Here is a 19,344-nt window from a genome sequence, read left to right as displayed (position 1 = left end):
TAAAAAGAATATATATGAAGGGAAAAAAGAAGACCTCGCTTCTTCTACATTTCTCTATGTGGCCAGTTGAAGGGGGAAAAATGGTTCCAACTGGCATTAATGCTCCTTAATTAAGCTCAAAGCTAGGAACTGCCCCACAGGGCAGGTTTTTGGCTGTGCGTTTGGGTCACAGCATGTAGCAAGGTAATCTGTTAACTGAAATGGGCACCTAGAACATCTACTCATTGTGCGCCACCTGACCACCACTTCCTCCTTGAAGCCCTCCTGCCCGGGGTGCAGAGCCTGTTCTCCTCCTGCCTCTCCAGGTAGTTTCTCAGTCTCTCCCTGGCTCCTAGGACTCTTCATCCCTCTCAGAATTTGTGTTCCCCAAAGCTCTTCTCTCTGCCTCTGGAGGTCTCCACAGAGGTGCATCTCCATGGAGCTGTGCACCCTACATCCTTTGGCACTGAACATCCCCCAACAGTCCCCTAGCTAGGTCCCCATCTGCCTCCCTGAGAGCCAATGTGCTTTAGGGGAAGCCGGCTCTACCGCCACATCCAAGTGTAGTCCCTGAGTGGATCAGGGAAAAATCCTTCGCTAAGCCTTTGTCAATGAACACAGGGCACTTCTTTAGCCACAGGCAATGACTCAGCAGTGGGCATGTGTCCAGGTCAGTGAGATGGGAAGGGAGATGTGCTGGAGACTTCTGGGAAAAGGAGCCTCTCGACTTCTAAGAATCCTGAGAGGATTCTTTTTTTTTTTTTTTTTTTTTGAGACGGAGTCTCGCTCTGTCACCCAGGCTGGAGTGCAGTGGCCGGATCTCGGCTCACTGCAAGCTCCGCCTCCCGGGTTCACGCCATTCTCCTGCCTCAGCCTCCCGAGTAGCTGGGACTATAGGCGCCCGCCACCTCGCCCGGCTAGTTTTTTGTATTTTTTTAGTAGAGACGGGGTTTCACCGTGTTAGCCAGGATGGTCTCGATCTCCTGACCTCGTGATCCGCCCGTCTCGGCCTCCCAAAGTGCTGGGATTACAGGCGTGAGCCTGAGAGGATTCTTAACTGATGTGGCGTGAAGGTGGGACATCTGGTGCTGCTGGAGCCATCCTGCCACCAAGAGGAAGGCCAGCCTCAGAACCAGGCCCACAAAGCAGAACATCAGAGATATTTGAGGCCTTGCAGGGCCCAGCTCAATGACCAAATCAAATCGCTGAAACCCATCTTGGATCTCTTGAACTTTCCAGTTATGCAACTCACTGGGCCCCTTTATTGTGTGAGTTGGCTTGAGCTGGGCATCTTGTAATTTGCAATCAATAGTAACTGTGTCATGCTAATGATCTCATACATCTGTAGGGGTTCAAATCCTGCCTGGGGTGGAGCCAGCTTCTCCTGAAGCACATTGGCTTTAAGAGAAGAGGGAGGGTACCCAGTGAGGGACTGTTGGGGCTGAGGCCACCAAACCTCACAGTGATCTAGTAAACATCTCCATGTGGGTATCGGGGATCCTTCAAAACCCCTCAAAGCAAAATATTAAACCCTTTAAGGCCCTGACCAATCCTCACCCACCCTCTGCCTGGCTGGCCCTAGTTCTGACAACTGTACTGTCATCTGCCGCCCAATCACTAAGCTACACGGAACATTTTGGAATGGGTTCTCTCTCTCATTCTCTATGGCTACCATAGCGCTCTGGCCTTCTCCATTTCCAGTGCTGCTGCTTTCTCAAATGGACCACTCTGGGAGCACCAGCTCGCCACCTGGCCTTTCGGGCTAAAACCGGGATCTGACCCCATCCTTCACACTTGTTCCTCCTGAGGCTCCCCACTGCCCTTTCTGACTACTGGGAAACATAGATCTCAATGTTCACACAGAGCCTACATTTCTTTTTCTTTCTTTCTGAGACAGGGTCTTGCTGCATTACCCAGGCTAGAGTACAGTGGCATGACACAGCTCACAGCAGTCTCGACCTCCTGGGCATAAGCAATCCTCCCACCTCATCCCTCACAAGTAGACTACAGGTATGTGCCACCGTGCCTGGCTAATTTTTTTTTTTTTTTTTTTTGAGACAGAGTCTCGCTCTGTCGGAGTGCAGTGATGCGATCTCGGCTCACTGCAAGCTCTGCCTCCCGGGTTCACGCCATTCTCCTGCCTCAGCCTCCTGAGTAGCTGGGACTACAGGCACCCACCACCGCGCCCGGCTAATTTTTTGTATTTTTAGTAGAGACGGGGTTTCACCGTGGTCTCGATCTCCTGACCTTGTGATCCGCCCACCTTGGCCTCCCAAAGTGCTGGGATTACAGGCGTGAGCCACCGCGCCCGGCTGGCTAATTTTTTTTTACTTCATTTTTGTAGAGAAGGGGTCTCACTATGCTGCCCAGGCTGGTCCCAAACTCCTGGGCTCAACTGATCCTCCCAAAGTGCTGGGATTACAGATGTGAGCCACCATGCCTGGTCAGAGCCTAGATTTCCAACTACACTATACAAATATAGCCAGGCACACAACAAATGCCCTATAAGGCAGTGATCATAGGTCTCCCCCTCATACATCAAGGCCCACACCAAATGTCACCTCCTCTGAGAAGCCCTCCTGAACTCACCAAGGCAGAAACTATTTCTCTCTCCTGCTCTGACCATCTTTACCATTTGCTTCTCAGTTCTCCTGTGGTAATGGCGATCATCTGGGGTCATCATCTGCTTTTTGGCCAGGACTTCATAAACTGTGAGCAACTCTTTGAGCCCTATACCTTCCTTCAAGTTTCTGACACTTAATAAATGTATTATGTTCACCGGTAACACTGTCTCTTTAAAGTTGATTAAATCCATATACCAAGGCACCAAGCAAGAAAAATCTTAGGACATTAGGGCCTAGAGACCCAGATTTTCTTTTTTAATTTATAGAACATTAACCTACCTTTCCCTTAGAGTAAAGTGAGATCAAAGTATGCTTACTCACGTCATAAGGTCAACGATATAATAAAAATCTATAAGATGTTGTTACAATATGTAAGAAAAATCATGATGAATGTCATGCAAAAGGAATCTGAAAAACTAACAGAAAACAAAGCAGCATTTGTTTTTGTGTTGTGTGTGTATGCTTCTTCTTGTTGTTGTTTTTTGTTTTTTGTTTTTTTTTTGAGACAGGGTCTCGCTCTGTCGCCCAGGCTGGAGTTCAGCGGCACAATCATAGCTCACGGCAGCCTTGGCCTCCCAGGTTAGGGCATTGCACCCTGCCCAGCATTTGTTTAAAAAAGAAAGAAAGAATGAGAATTCTCTCCCAGGGTAAAGGGTCTGCCTATTCCTGGTACAGGTTTAAACGCTAATTTATAAACAACATCTGGCAATAGCAAAGGGAATCCACTACTCACTGGCAGTAATGAAACCGATCAGCCCTCCTTTGGGACGCACATTTACAAGAACATTCTGCTGGAAAGTGCTGGTGCTAGGACCCCCCAGCAGGCCTCCTGCTCACCTGGCTCCAGCTCAGACACGTGGCACTCCTCCACGGCTCCAGAGGGGCTGTGCACCTTTGCATCAATCTTGCCTTTTGCGCCATTCAACCTTATAGCAAAGGATGCTGGCTGGTTAACTTTTAATCCCGATTCCTGAGAATTTAATACATTAGACAGGTTATGGCCCTCAGCGTTCCTGTTCAGTGGCACACACTGACCCTACCCAAAACTCTGGGTGACAGTTCTCATGCAAATAGGCCCAGAATGTTTTTCTATATAACATATGACAACAAAAGAACAGGTGAGCCATTCTGCATTTTTAACGTAAGACAGCAGAGACGTGCATCTGCATGGTCTCCTATGCAAACCATCTTGATACAGCCTGGAAGAGATGATTTCTAGGTTTGGATACTTGAGACATCCTGGTCAAAAGGACTATCATCTCAGCATTCAAAATAATACCTATGCAGGCCAGAAAACCCAGTATGTTCCAGGTCAAAAAAGTATCCTCTTTTAGGAGGATACTGGCAGCTAACAAAGTCATGCACTCACGAACACAAACACAGTTTTATGTTATGCTGTTTGTTATCTCAAGGGCAGACCTAGAGGAACATATTATAAAGGGCCACATGTGCAAAGAAGGCGGTACTCCATAGCAGTTACAAATCAGCCCTGGATTTCCTACCATTTCCTAGCTATATATCCAGGTTGCCAAACCTCTTCGAGTCTTGGTTTCCTCATCTGTAAAATGGGCATAATAACGATCCATCTCGAGGGCTACTATAAAGATCAAATTAAGCTGTTCATGCAAAACATTCAGCACAGGGCCTAGCCCATATACAGAGAGGCTGGAAAACATAAGCTTATTAAATATTAATATGCATTTAGAGGTTGTATCCCCACAAGAAGTCATAGAAAGACATAGCTTTTGCTCTTCTCTGGATCAGTTTCACTCCCCATACTTTGTCTTGGAAACTATCTCCTCTTCTGGGAGGAGGGGATCAGAAGTTCAGATGGTTAAGAACAAAGCTGAGCAACAACATTGGAGATATTTTAAGACTGGCCAATCCCAAACAGCAGCATTTTACAAGTCAGTAATTTTGATTTAGACTTGGTCGGACAGCCACTCCTCAGGCAATAACTCTAAAGCAGCATGGTTCATGCTTTATGTGTAAGCAAACCATCTGGGGATCTTATTAAAACGCAGATTCTGATCCAGTGGGTCTGGGACTGAAGTTATCAGGTGATGCTGAGGTCCAAGAACTGGTCCAAGAACCACATCTTCATGGCAAGGTCCCAAAGCTGCACTGGCTAATTTGGTAGTCACCAGCCACATGTGGCCATATATACATATATTTCAATTTAATGCACTTAAATAAAACTAAACGTCCAGCTCCTTGGTTCCTCTGGCCACATTTCAGATGTTCAATGGTCGCATGTGGTTAGTGGCTATCATGCTGCACAGCATAAACTTGGAGCATTTTGATCACGGCAGAACCTACTATTGGACTGTGCTGCCCTAAGGGATAGAGACTGAGGAAGGTGGATGGAACACAGAATTAGAAAGTCTTTGATCACCAGATCACTCCCATCCCACCCCCACCCCAAATGCCAGCCTACTCCCATTTCCTAGAAAGTCTCAAAAGCAAGACAAAATGATACATGCCAGTCTTTGCTAACCAGCCCCAGATGTTGCTGCGTGGGCCTCTGCGAAATCTCTGATCAATAATTTCCATATCACTCGGCATCAAATGACCCGGGAAGAACAGGGGGCGTGCTGATGAACACGCCCCTCCTGCGGCAGCAGCTGGTTACAAAAGCTTGAGAAACAGCCTGCTGTGTACTTACTGAAACATTTATGACCCAGCTATGACGAGAGGACTCTACAGAAAAGCTTCCTGGAGAGGATTTTTCCAAACCAGCTCCTTTTAGACAGCATAATTTACATTACCTGATTCCGCTTGCCACTAAATCCTCAAGAGGGAGATAAATGCCTCGGAAGATTCGAAAGAAATCTTCGAGATGCATGAGGGCAGCTCCTGCCCTCAACAAGTGCTGGGTTTATCTCCCTCTGTAGGTTTCAGTTAAGTTGGTCACAAAAGACACTTCTGTTAAGAAGCCTTTAAATGAAACACAAGAAAAACATCTACACCACAGTAACCAGTTAGTACCCTTGGTATTCTCTGGATGAGGCCGCTTCAATGTGTGGACTGAGTCTGGTCTGGGTTCTGTTTACGTCCCTAAATGAAAGACTAACGTTTGGAACTACTGGAGGTATCCCAGTTCCCCTCAGAGTAAGATTAGAATCTCAAATGTAAACCAAGTGTAGAGAACTAGAGCCAATCATATCACTGATCTTAGACATCAGATTGGATTTTAATGAATCCAATATTTTCAAGAACTGGGGGCAGCTCAGGGCTATTTAGAAACTCTTACCCAGAAATCATACTTTGGGATTTCAGTGTTATTTCACAACTTAATTGCTACTCCCAATTCAGACACCTAATTATTTTTCAGTGTCCTGGGCAAAAACCCAGAGGCATCCCTGATGGTTCTTCGTTTGGCTGAAGGTGCTAGTGCAACCTTGAATTAAGTGACCTGTTTAGGACGATGAGAAACGTTGCATCTCCTGGTATCCTAATGGGATGGACTATGCAACCGTGTGCCACAACGACAGGTGGGGGTTAGAGAGGTTGTAGTTAAGGGCACAGGTTCTGGCCGGGCACAGTGGCTCATGCCTGTAATCCCAGCACTTTGGGAGGTTGAGGGGGGTGGGGCGGATCACCTCAGGTCAGGAGTTTGAGACCAGCCTGGCCCACATGGCGAAACCCCATCTCTAAGAAAAACACAAAAATTAGCTGAGTGTGATGGTGCACGCCTGGAGTCTCAGCTACTCAGGAGGCTGAGGCAGAAGAATCACTTGAACCTGGAAGGCAGAGGTTTCAGTGAGCCAAGATCATGCCACTGCACTCTAGCCTGGATGACAGAGTGAGACTCTGTCTCAACAACAATAACAAACAAAAATACAGGTTCTGGAGCCACACTGCCTCTGCTCTGCCTCATACTAGCGGTTCCCAGTGGACAAAACCTCCTTGTACCTCTGTTTTTCCGTCATTAAAATGGGGTCAAGAGAACCTACTTGTCAGGCTATTGCAAGGATTTCCTGAGGTAACACTGATAAAGCTCTTAACATAGTTCCCTGCACACTTATTATAAATGAATCATAATAAATTGCAACTGTCTTTCTTGAGGAAGGGCAGCCAACAACAGCAGGCTAAAACATCACTGCACTGTTATTTTTGTGTTGGTTTTGTTTTGAAAGCCCTTGTTATCCCTTAACCAATTATGAACAGGCTTCCTTTGTTTCTCTTAAATAAACCTTTAAAAACAAACTTGTCCCCAAACATTAAGGTGTGTTGTTGACTGTGGCTCTGTTTTTGCTCGCCCCAAGTGTCATCTGCCCTAAGTGTATGGGGAGTTGATTCTGCCGCAGGAAAGCTCCCCAGTGACTGGGTGACATCTGTGGTCAAAATGTGAGAAGGGGCCTCAGCACCTAAGGGGACATTGAAGCGGCCTCAGGAGTCCAGGGGTCTCACTGGCGGCCTGTGGCCAAGGAGATGGATGCTTCCTTGCATCTCACCTGAAGGCTCATAACAGTGAGGCGGCGGGCGTCGTCAGAGGGCGCGATGACCGGCACCAGGTAGGGGCTGTCCGGAATGTGCTCATCATTGAACTTGATGGACACCTCGTAGTTACCTATGAGGACAGGAAAGTCCCATCATTTCAGAGACTCTGAACCCAGAGTGACCTCTTGCTTCTCACCAAGGGCTAAAATGCCTTCAGAGAGACCCAGCCCTCCTCAATGGCCACAGCTGATTGGTTGAGTGGGAGTTGCCTGGCTGAGGCTGGGCCAATATGATTTCCTTAGTGGGGTAAAGCCAGGGACTCTTAACCGGGGCCCACAGGGTCCCCAGATGGCCTGTGTATTGAATTCAGGAGATCCATGGACTCGAATGGGAAAAAAACTACATTTTAATTTTCACCATCCACTAACTGAAATTTACCATGTCTTTTCTTCAGAAATGTTGACAAGAAATCACAACACATTGTAAGTACATATTACTTATATCATCATTAAAAATTATAGATGTTTTTATGTCATTTTACAGTTATTTTGACATATCATTTTCACTTATTACTTTGCTACTTTGATGACAGTTAATATATTGTCACCAAATTTTATGATTTAATGTATTAATGAAGATATGCATGTTTCTATGTTGCATATTTGTTCTTATAAGATTTTGGTAACTGTATTTAGTATCATTGATTTCCTTTATAATGTGACATATTTCATTTTATGTGTTTTAAAACATTATCCCAAGAACAGTCCCCATAGGCTTCGCCAGATGGCAAGAGTTAATGGCACACAAAAGGTTAAGAACTCCTGACAGAGGGAGCTCAGATGCCAAGGTCACTCTTCTGGGGCAGCCAGCCAAGGTAGCCATGGGTGGGCAGACAAAGGCCGGTCGGTGGAAAGAATGGAGCAATTGAATGAAAGCAAGAAGCAGAGAGGCTAATGGAGAAAGACAAGAGGCAACCAGAACAAGCGTTCCCACCCTTAGGAGGTCTGGCCATGTATCTTGCAACTGGATTTCTAGGAGGCTCTCCCATGTGCCCATACACATAGAATCCCCATTGACTTCAGCAAACTTGATGGATTTCTGTTCCTTGCAACCTAACCATGTTCAAACAAGGAAAATGTCCTCTTGTGAACCCTGAATACATACCAGGCTCTTGGGCAATATAAGACACACCGCATGACCCATTTTTATGGTCATCGAATGTAATCTCAGCCTTACTGGGGCCCTCAACAGCGATGGAGAGGCCTCCAGCACCTGCTTCCCGGGTCCAAATGCTGAACTCAGCTGAGAGCAAAGAGACACCTGGTTAGTGACTGAGCCCCACAGAGCCCCTGCCCCTCTTCTATTCTTGTTCAAACCTGCAGCGCTAGGTTTTGTTTGTTGCTAGCCCTTTTCTCTTTCTCTCACCCCAAGGAGAAACCAAGCAAGGGCCATCATTGAAGTTTCCTAAGCATCACTAGCGATATCTAAATTCATAGGACATCTGGAGTACTCTTGAAGACATCTTAACAGGCTGGGCGCAGTGGCTCATGCCTGTAATCCCAGCACTTTGGGAGGCCAAGGCAGGAGGGTCACAGGAGCCCAGGAGTTTAAGACCAGCCTGAGTAAGATAGTGGAACCTCATCTCTAACAAAAAAAGGAAAGAAAAAAAATATTAAATAAAAATTTTAAAAAATGTGAATACACCCTAACCAAGCCAGAAAAAGATGAGAATGTTCCATTTTTTCCCCACAGATCTTCCCACCAGCAGCAACCTTAGGAAAGGATGCTTATAGTCAGTTTTGTAGCTTTCTAGTGTGTTCCACAGAACATCAGCCCTGAAAGATGCTCTGGAAACAGTATTACTCTGCTCCCCAATTAGAGACTCACATGCACACTAGTAAGTTACAGGCACCAATGAGGCTCCCAGTAAGAAACTTGTTTGGCTTTACGTGAGTACACAAAGTGTGCCAGACTTAGTCACAAATGCCTTGTTTTAAAGAATGCCCCTTAATGCCACCTATCAGAAGTCTTCTCTTTCAAATAGGGCAAAAAAGTATGTGGGTGCCCACACTGCCTGGGTTCAACTCATATTCTTCCCAGGTGAAAATCCTGCCCGGAATGCTCACCTGGGACTCCCGCTTCTCCTCTCTCCAGGCCAGGGCCTCCTGCCCGCACCTTGTGGGCACCTCCTTCACCAAGTGGCCCCACGGTGAACTGGAAGGGGCTGCCAGTGACGTGCTGCCCGCGGTACTTGACGCTGACCGTGTGCATGCCCATCTCCTGGGGCACAAACCGGACGCAGTGCGAGTTCTTCCCCATGGGTACAATCTCCGCTTCAGTCACACGGCCAGAGGGGCTGGTGACGTGGGCCGACATATCACTGCTGTTGATTTCTGAAAGCGGGAGGGAGGTTGGGGGAGAGAAGAGGGTTAGGGCAAGGGCCTGAGACGGGGCAGGACATGCAGGGCAAGCAGCCGAGAGCAAGGTGTACGCAGCCCAGTGGACATGGGGTGCCCAGATTTCCTTCCCTTCAGGCTGGGTGCCTGCCCTCCTGTGGCCAGCATGGAGTGGGCAGGGACCTTCAGGCCACCCATGCTAGGGGCACTGAGACTTCTTGCCAAAGGTGACGTGGTCATCCATCATGCATAGATGGGCTCCTTTCCACAGGTAGGGAAGGGTAGAAAACAAGAGTCGTCATCCCTTACTGTCAAGAAGCTTTGGCATTTCTATTAGGCAACAAGACAAAGTTAGAGAAAAAGGTGAACATTCGTCAGTCCCAATGGCAAAAGGGAAACCATGCGTGAGCAAAGCTTTGAGCAAACCAAAGACCAGGGGCTATACTTTCAGAAAAGCAATGTCTCGGGTCACCAGCGCTAGGACACAAGACCACATCACTCTACGTGAGCTGCTCACGTCATGCCAACGACTGTGCCTGTACTGCCGTGGTGAGGCCAGGTGGCCGCAGGCGGGGCACGGAGCACTGCCATCACCTAGAGCCATTATGAAACTGCACCCTCCAGCCCCACAGGATCTGGGCAGAGCAGTTCATGACTCTGACCCCTGAGGACAGAAAAGGGAAGGGAGGTTGAAAAGAGGGTCACCCATGTTATGAACTGAATGTTTGTGTCCCTCCAAAATTCGAATATTGAAACCCTATCCCCAACAATGTGATGGGATTAAGAGGTGGGGCCTTGGGGAGGCAATTAGGATTAGATAAGGTCAGGAAAATGGAGTGACCCTGTGATGGGATCAGTGGCCTTATAAGAGTCTCAGACAGCTTGCTCCCGCTGCTCTCCAGCGTGTGATGATACAAGGGGACGCTGTCAGTCTTCAACCTGGAAGAGGGCCCTCACCACAATCTGGCCATGCTAGTACCTGATCTTGGACTTCCGGCCTCCACAACTGTGAGGCATACATTTCTGTTGGTTGTCACCTAGTTCATGTGATTTTGCTAAAGCAGCCCAAACTAACGACGATGCCCTGCAAAACCTGGGTCTGGAGGACATCTGGTTAGTGAGCTGTCCTCCATTAAGGAGGAGGGGATCTCTGAGAGGATCATTTGGGTAATGAGGGGAAAACTGAGCCTCACCCAGAGTCATCTGGTACTAAGTAACTAAAAGAATAACAAAAAGAGACTTAAGAGAAAGGGTAAACGTCCACGCTGCACAGATACTTGCTAGTTCCTCATGAAACAAATAAGCAGAGAACAGGACAGGTATTTTGCCAAATGAGAAATGTAAAGCAAATGAAAAGAAAACACAGTACATATAACTAGTAATTGAAGATATGAAACTGAATACTGGACACCATATTTTTCCATCAGGTTGGCCAAAGTGAGAAGAGACAGCCCCAGTGCTGGTAGGGGAGTATGCAGAAATGTGGAGGGCGGTCTGCCAAGGTGTGGCAGCGCCTGAAATGCACCAGCCCAGCCCACTCCTGGGCATCCGGCCCACAGCCTGAGCACAGGGTGGCAAATGTCAGAGCAGCCCTGATGATAGGAGCTGAGGCACAGAGATGAGTAACGAAGGTTGATGCATCTAGACATGAAATGGAATCTCTCTTTTTCTATCACCAACAGTTCCATTGAATGAAATGGCATTTTATCTGGGTCATGAGAGAGATGATGTGGATGTCTATTTTTTGAGGTGGGAAGATGCCCACAATAACAGTGGATGAGGAGTACACCGATGTGACTGGAAAGTGAGCACACATGGCTGTGAGGACGGAGCAGCCAGGGTCCAACTCTGCACCTAAGATGTGAGCCAGGCTCTCTCTGGGAGGTGACACTTCCTCCCTCCACCTTGAGGCACACAAACTGTTTACGACCAGAAATGATCAGTACAGCTTTTTTTGTTTTGAGAAAGTCTTGCTCTGTCGCCCAGGCTGGAGTGCAGTGGCGCAATCTCAGCTCACTGCAACCTCCGCCTCCCAGGTTCACACAATTCTTGTGCCTCAGCCTCCTGAGTAGGTGGGACTACAGGTGCCTGCTGCCACGCCCTGCTAATTTTTGTATTTTTAGAAGAGATATGGTTTTGCCATGTTAGCCAGGCTGCTCTCAAACTCCTGACCTCAGGTGATCTGCCTGCCTTGGCCTCCCAAAGTGCTGGGATTACAGAAGTGAGCCACCACACCCGGCCCAGTCAAGCTCTTCTTAAGTGATCATGTCTAAACTCTACAGTAATGAGGCTCTGCCACATTCCCATGTGACCCAATGTTGATGTGACTACACAAGAAGAACCCGTTAACTAAAGCCAAGAAGGTGGAGTCGACAGCTCCCTGACACGTTAGGAAGGATGGGAGGTGCAGTGTAGAAAGACAGCCCCCTCTCCAGAGCTTGCAACACAAGCTCCATCTGAAGACGATTTATATTTCCCTTCTCTGTGCAATTCCATAGGACATGTCAACTTCTGGGCAGAGGAGCCTCAAAACTTTCACTCACAGTGACTTCTCTCTGGAAGCATTCTTTATAGAAAGAACTTGGGCCACATTTCAGACAGACTGTGTGACCTGTTGACTGGCTAATTGGGGCCCATGAGGAACGATTCACCGCCAAAGGGCTAGATGTGGCCCAGTGAGATCTGCAGCACAGCCCTCGTTCTAATTTCAGGAAGGAAAGAGAAATACTAGAAGGATGCCGCTGGGCTGCCACCTCTTAAATACTTCCAGACACTGGCATCGGCTGGGCCAGTTCTTTCACTGACATGATTCTGTTTGACAGATAGTAAATCTAAAAATCTGAAAGCATATCTACGTTTCCCCCATGTGACCCAATAAAGTTATTTTTATTTGGAATTGGAAAAAGGTAGCGAGGTAAACAGATTTATTATTCTTGGATGAGCCTCTGTGAAAATAAACATAGAAGAAAATTATGAAATGAAGTGAAATGAAAAGGTCAGCACAGCCGACTTGGATACTGTGTTCTAGGCCATGCCTAAACTTGGTTCCCAAAGGCACCCACTGCCCTGAGGCCTGGAGCCAAGGCTTCCCCGCCCCACTAGTTCCCAACACCCACCTGGGATTTTCAGGTTCAGGTCACAAATGCTCCCGACAGTGGCCACGGACGGGGCCCGACTGGTGCGGGTGATGCTCTCTTTGACTCTTCCCTCACCGCTGATCTTCACGGTAAATGGGCTCCCTGCAAGACCCAAGAAGGCTCCTGTGAGCAGCCCAGAGGCCGAAGCACAGCATTTACAGAAAACCCAAGCATCCCATCTGGAGGGGAACGGAATACACATACCAGGCACGTGCTCATCAGCAAATTTGGTGGAGACGATATAAACCCCAGGCACAGTGGGGAAGTAGGAGACTTTGCAGGTGCCATCTTCCAGGTCCTCTGTCTGGATGTCTACTTTGCTGGGGCCTTCCACTGCCAAGGATATGCCACCATAACCTGCAACACAGCAGCCCCAGGCTGTTCTGACAGCAACTCCTCAGGAAGAGGGAGCCCGATGAATGGAGAAAGGACATCGACCCTTACGCTTCAGTCTATTTCTACATAGCAGAAAGAAAGCAATGGCGGCCTCATTTGCAGAGCCCAGAGGGGGATGAGTAGGTTAAGCGCCCTGAGAAGTCCCATAGTGAAATAACCTGCTGAACCTGGTTTTGACCACAGAACGCTTTCCTCAAGGGTATTTACTAATACCCCATAGATGATGTGCCCTGTGCAAACTGCTGGAGAGGACCTTCTGCCCTCATGCCTCCAAGAACTGCACGTACCACCTCGGGGGTTTATCCACAGCCAGACCTGAGATTCTGAATTTTTAAACAGCCCCTGGCTACCTCAACTAGGTCAGCAGATCTGAAGGTTTAACAGGGAGTATCTCCCAACCAGGACCAGAAATTCTCCAGCCCTCTCCCCTGGGTTAGAATTTGTCTAGAATTCACCAGTGTGGCCATGCCTCAAGAAAGCAGATGACTGGACGCACTGGGGTGTGGCGAGCTTAGAAGAGACACAATCTAACTCAAACCATCTCAAAGAGAGAAGAGAAAGAGATGCCTCATTTCCACAAAAGCTCTGCTCAGATGACCATGGTCTTGGCCAGCCAACCCAACATTCTTTGCTTGGAGAGACGCTGGGAAGCTGAGAACAAGGGTGGGAGAACAGATGAGAAAACAGGGGTTTGCGAGGTGTTATGGCTCTGGGTTCAGATCCTAGGGCAGAGGGGGCTATAAGCCCTGTGAGCCTCAGTTTCATCATCTAGAAAACAAAGACAATCCTATTTTTGCCAATGGTCATGAGGCATAAAAGAAAATGCAGGCAGAAGGACCTATAGCTTGAAGGATGCTCAGGAAGGAAAAGGAGTTGGTAGGATGAAAAGATGACACTGATTCAGCAAAGTAAGTCTGTTCCCACAAGCTCTGGGCCTCTCCCTTGGGACCACACAGACCTGCATCCCTTGTGTCCACGATGAAGTCAGACATCTCGAAAGTCCGGCCTTCTGACAGGCCACGGCCATAGACTTTGGCTCGGCGGGCGTCACCGATCTCGGACTGGACCACCATGATGGACACGGGGCTGTTGGCCACGTGGTTGCCATTTTTCTTGATGCTGACCAGGTGTTCACCCACTTCCCGGGGGATGAAGGAGATGCCTGGGCCAGAACACAGATTGAGGTTTGTAAGGGGATGGCGGAGAGGAAGCAGGAGAGACACACTCTCAGAAATAGAAATATGACCTTTTTCCTGACATCCAACAACCCAGAGTGTCGACATCACAATGCACAAATACACTTGGGCATTTATCGTGCGTGTGACCCAGCAGGTTTATCACATCACAATCCATTGTGCTACCGATTTCCCAAGAAAGAACTGCAAGAGTTCCCATCTCCCACCCAAGATGTCCTGGCTCCAGCCAGGAAGGGTAGCCTAGCTCACCAATGTGGTTGTTGGGCAGCCTCTTCAGGAGACAGGGCTCATCTCGGCCAGATGGGGCCTTAATGCTGGCCGTCAGGCTGCTGAGGTCAGTCTCACTGATGTCAAGCAGGAAGTCAGCGGCCGAGCCCAACTTCACCTGGGAGCACCGCCTGCTGTCATCTGGGAAACATTCCCCCAAAAAGGACTCCCGTTACTTGTGGTCATCCCGCTTCCCAGAGCTGCCATGCCATATGCCGTTCACAGATGAACAGGCAAGAATTAATTACACGAAGTGAAAAAAAATGAGCCTTGAACACTGAGTAGACCCAACCAATGAAGAATGATGGGATTCATGCCTGCTTGCAGCAAAGACAAGGAGCTGGCAGGACCCGGAGACTTGAGTCCTCATGGACCAGCCTAATCCCAACACTTTGAGAGACTGAGGCAGATGAATCACTTGAGGTCAGGAGTCCAAGACCAGCCTGTCCAACATGGTGAAACTTCATCTCTATTAAAAATACAAAAATAAGCTGGGTGTGGTGGTGGATGCTGTAATCCCAGCTATTCGGGAGGTTGAGGCAGGGGAATCGCTTGAACCCAGGAGGTGGAGGTTGCAGTGAGCCAAGTTTGCACCATGAACTCCATCCTGGGTAACAGAGCAAGACTCCGTCTCAAAAATAAAATAAAATATAGGAATCTTTGGTAGTTGAAGGGACCTCACACCTGCCTGGCATGGCTGTGGGCATTTCTAGGTAAACAATGACCAGAAAATTTATCTAGTAGTGACGCTGAAGGGCATCTCTGAGTTCACGCACTATTGCGGTCAGTATGATTTGAATACTCCATCTGAGAGCTTTCTCTTTGCACACTAGAGTAACACTGGCACAGTAAAAGTGTGCTCCAAATACTAGCTCTTGCTTTTTCCTGGATTATCAGCAAGGGAAGAATTTAGCCAATCCAAAATTGGATTCCATCCCCTGCTCCTCCTCAATGAGTCTCCGTGAAACCTAAACTCAAAGAGATGTCTAGCCTGCCGCCTGTGGTCTGATAAGGAGGGTGGCAGTCAGGGGCAGCCACGCTTCCCATGAGGAAGCCTCCAGAAGTCAGACAACCCTACCTGTGATCTTGGCTGTGAAGGGGCTGCCAGGGATGTGCTTGTCATTGTACTTGACCAGAATGCTGTAGTCGCCTGGCAGAGTGGGCAGGTAGGTCACTGTGCATGTCCCATCTTTATTGTCAATGCAGCTGATTTCTGCTTTTGAGGGGCCCTCAATAGCCAAGTCCAGACCACCTACAAGTGGGAACAGGGATGCAGGGGTGTTAGGGAGAGAGTTTCCTTGTTTTAAGAGTTTCCTTGTAACAACTCATCCAGGGCAGCCCTGATGCTGGGGACAACGGACTGATGCACTCCACGTGAGCTGTGGGCAAAGGGACATCTGTCAGAACAAAGCACTCCATGTGGTAAAAATATCCACTGAGAAGAAACCCCAAATGTCTGAGTTCTTCACTGCAAGTAACCCTGGAGCTCTCTCTACTCTCAGGATGCATGGGATGAGAAAAGGAAGGAGCCGTGCATGTCAATTTCACATAAGAGATGGTGGGCGGTGGAGGGCAGAGGTGTATTGTCCCTTTCTATCAGGCACTGGCTGCCATCATGGAAATTCCATTAGAACCACAGATTTGGGAGTCTCCATGAATACCATGTGAATGGGCACACAGCTTTATCAAAAAGAGCCACTCAGTAAGTCATGTGGTCTTGTGGATACATGTGCAAAAAGAACAAAAACATTACCAACCAAAACATACTTAAATTCCAGACAAGTCACATAAAGTATTTCATAGCATGAATCTGATTTCAATTAGAACACAAAGGACTTCAAAAATGTCTTTCTGGGTAGAAGACAAAGCAGCTCTACAGATTTATATGAGAGAAAAGACAAGACAAATACTACCATTCAATTGTCTCACTTTTAAAAGCCACCCTAGAACCGTGTCCACTTAACCCTCCGAATGGATGGCTGGAGGCATATAAACATGTAAACTACACAGTACCTTCTCCTGCATCCTCTGTGACGATGGTGAAGGTGGCAGTTTTGTTGGCCACTCCATACACGAGGCCTGGACCATATGCAGAAACGCTTCCACTGTTGGGGTAGTTCACATAGAACTGGAGTGGGCTCTCTGGGTTTACAAAGGACACAAACAAAATTGGTGCTCATGAAGGGGTGAATGAAGACCTTGGACAACCGGCATCTTAACACTCACCTCTCTACAGGTCTGGCGCCTCCTAAGCAGAGGCAGAGACAGAAAGAGATGCAGAAACAGAAGGAGATGCAGAGACAGAAAGAGATGCAGATGCACCTCCTGTCCCCTGCCATCCCAGGACATCAGAGAGGGTCTACACAGTATTATTCCTTCAATCACAACATAAGAAAAACAATCCTGGAGGCTGCCACAGATGAGGAAGGGGGCTGAGGTAAGGCAATCCAGCCCAACTGATAAATAAGGAAGAAACTCTTGGGTGGTGAAAGGACCCATGGCTAGAGGGAAGGTGAGTGGAAAGGGCTTTTGGAAGGCCATTTGCCCACGCCATTCAAACTGTAAGGAATCAACCCCACAGTGGTCTTTTCCACCCACCCCGACTGCTAGCCCTACGTAAGCACTTTCATTTCTGCAGTGTTCAGGTGCACATCAGGAAAAGACCTAAGTGTTCACAACAGGGGACTGGTTAAATAAATGCTGATCTACTCATGGGCCATTAAAAAGAGTGAGGAAGACCCATGTTTACTCACTTGAGAAATTATCCATAATATGATGCATTAAAAAGAAAAAAAGCAAGTTGCTATAAACTATGAATACCATTACGCTATTCCTTTAAAAACAAAATAGAACAAAATTATATGTATGTTTGTAGATACAGAGAGAAACATCTAAAAAGATACACAACTTGCACCAGCAGTGGAAGTGGATGGCAGATGTGAGAAACATTTTTTCCTCTCTCTCCATCTGCACTTTAGAATATTTAAATAGAAATAGATAATACATTTTTGCTTTAAGCCAATATTACATACAGGCAACTAAAGCAAATGCCAATCTCAGAGAAATATTTGCAACTCCTACCACAAAGGGCTAATCTCTCCAATGTTTAAATTGCTCTTAGAAACTATATGACAAAGGCCAATAACCAAACAGAAAAACAGGCCGTGGATCCAAACGTTCAGTTCACAGAAAAAGAAATACAAATAGACATATGGAAAGCTGTGCGGTCTCATTCACAAGAGAAATACAAATAAAGCAACACTGAGATTCTGTTTCTTTCCAACCATCAGGCTGGCAAAGATCCAAAAATGTGATAGCATATTCTACTGGCAAATTTTGTGGAAAAGAAGGTGTTCTCCTCCATGGCTGGAGGGTGTGTGAACTGCAACAGCCCCTCTGAAGGGCAATTTGGCAAGATCTGTCAAAATCGTAGATGCCTGCACTGGGGCCCCAGCAATGCCTCCTCTGGTAACTAAATCTCACAGATACATCTTCATGAGTGTGAAGTGACTAGGGGAAAAGTCGATTTGCTGCAGCAAGACTGGGGACAGCAACGGCAGGAAGAACCAAAATCCCTCTAACAGGGAAATGGTCAAATATGTAATGGTTCGTCCACATGAAGGAAGGCTGGAAAGACACTCTCTTATATATCTGTATTTCTATTTGCATGGAGAGTCTTAAAAATACTCTGAAAATGGCCAGGCGTGGTGGCTTATGCCTGTTATCCCAACACTTTAGGAGACCAAGGCGGGAGGAATGCTTGAGGACAGGAGTTCAAGACCAACCTGGACAACATAGTGAGATCCTATCTCCACACACACACACACACACACACAAAATAAAACCCTAAAACTCTGAAGTCGAACATAAAAAAATTTATGATAGTCTGGTTCAAGGAGAGGGCAGACGGAGGATATGGGTGGGAAGGAAACCTTTCTCCATATAATTTTTATTTTTGAACCATGAGAATGTGTTACCTATTCAAAATACTAAATTAAAAAACAAATATTTAAACAACTACAAAAAGAAAGAAAGAGTGAACCAGTGACACTGTGCTGGTTGGTGGCCCATGGAACTTGGGCCGGATTCCCTTGGAACTTGGGCTGCTGGTCCTCTTCTTCCGCCTCTGACCCCGCCCCAAGTCCCCAGGCCACATAGGGCTCTGCAGGCCAGGCTGGAAAGTCCCTCACTGTGCCTCACATTTTTCTCCCAGCTTGCCCTCTGGCCACACTCGGCGTAGTGACAAAGATAAACAACCACAGACCCAAAGGCCTGCACGGTAACCCAAGACACTGAGCTACATCATCCCTTCTAGAAATCAGCTGGACCTGCTAGGGTCCCAGGCTGTTTGGTTTTGCAGGGTTGCCAATGCTGCATTCCCCAGCCTGCTGCCAAAAGCCACTCCCTACACAGCAGCTGAGGAGCGTCTGTATGCTGCCCAGATGCCCCTAAACGGTGGAGCCCTGCTAGGCCTGCTCAGCTCAACTTACCAGGGATGTGGCTGCCCATGTATTTGATGTGCATCTCGTGGAGCCCAACTTCAGTGGGGGCGTATCGAACAGTCACCGTGCCGTCCTTGTTGTCCACAATCTCAGGTGTGGCCATCTTCCCAGAAGGCATGTGTACCTCCCCTATGGAGCACAGGGAGACGGTGCAATGAGCCCACCAGCAACCTTCCCCAGAGAAGCAGAGCCCAAGGCACAGACGTATTCAAAATAAAGGTTTCCAGACCCAAGGACATTCATTGCTGCCTAAAACACTCAAGTCCCACAATGGGAAAGACCATTTGCTCTTTTCTTCTTTTTTTTCCAGTTCCATTTGACTTCCACAAAATACAGCAGACAACTCTTAAAGAGTTTTTTACAACTGGCAAAATCAAGCTCAGAAAGGACTTGAGAAGACCGTG

The 19,344-nt window shown here is 47.6% G+C and overlaps 1 protein-coding gene across 6 annotated transcripts in view; it reads right to left on the bottom strand.

The window, feature by feature from the left end:
• The window catches only part of FLNB (filamin B), a 167,348-nt gene that overhangs the window by 9,654 nt on the left and 138,350 nt on the right, over positions 1-19,344 (bottom strand). For all 6 annotated transcript variants that reach the window (XM_015130622.3, XM_077993245.1, XM_077993246.1 and 3 more), the window contains 11 exons: positions 18,929-19,069; positions 16,452-16,580; positions 15,517-15,690; positions 14,421-14,579; positions 13,934-14,137; positions 12,784-12,936; positions 12,559-12,681; positions 9,173-9,439; positions 8,211-8,348; positions 7,061-7,176; positions 3,441-3,573 (listed from right to left, as the gene is read on the bottom strand). In XM_015130622.3, the coding sequence (XP_014986108.2) occupies positions 3,441-3,573; positions 7,061-7,176; positions 8,211-8,348; positions 9,173-9,439; positions 12,559-12,681; positions 12,784-12,936; positions 13,934-14,137; positions 14,421-14,579; positions 15,517-15,690; positions 16,452-16,580; positions 18,929-19,069 (1,737 nt within the window). The remainder of the gene's footprint in view (positions 1-3,440; positions 3,574-7,060; positions 7,177-8,210; positions 8,349-9,172; positions 9,440-12,558; positions 12,682-12,783; positions 12,937-13,933; positions 14,138-14,420; positions 14,580-15,516; positions 15,691-16,451; positions 16,581-18,928; positions 19,070-19,344) is intronic.

Source organism: Macaca mulatta, chromosome 2, assembly GCF_049350105.2.
Source record: "Macaca mulatta isolate MMU2019108-1 chromosome 2, T2T-MMU8v2.0, whole genome shotgun sequence".
Taxonomy (NCBI): domain Eukaryota; kingdom Metazoa; phylum Chordata; class Mammalia; order Primates; family Cercopithecidae; genus Macaca; species Macaca mulatta.
Note: the sequence above shows the minus strand (reverse complement) of the source record. Positions and strands in the feature narration are given on the sequence as shown.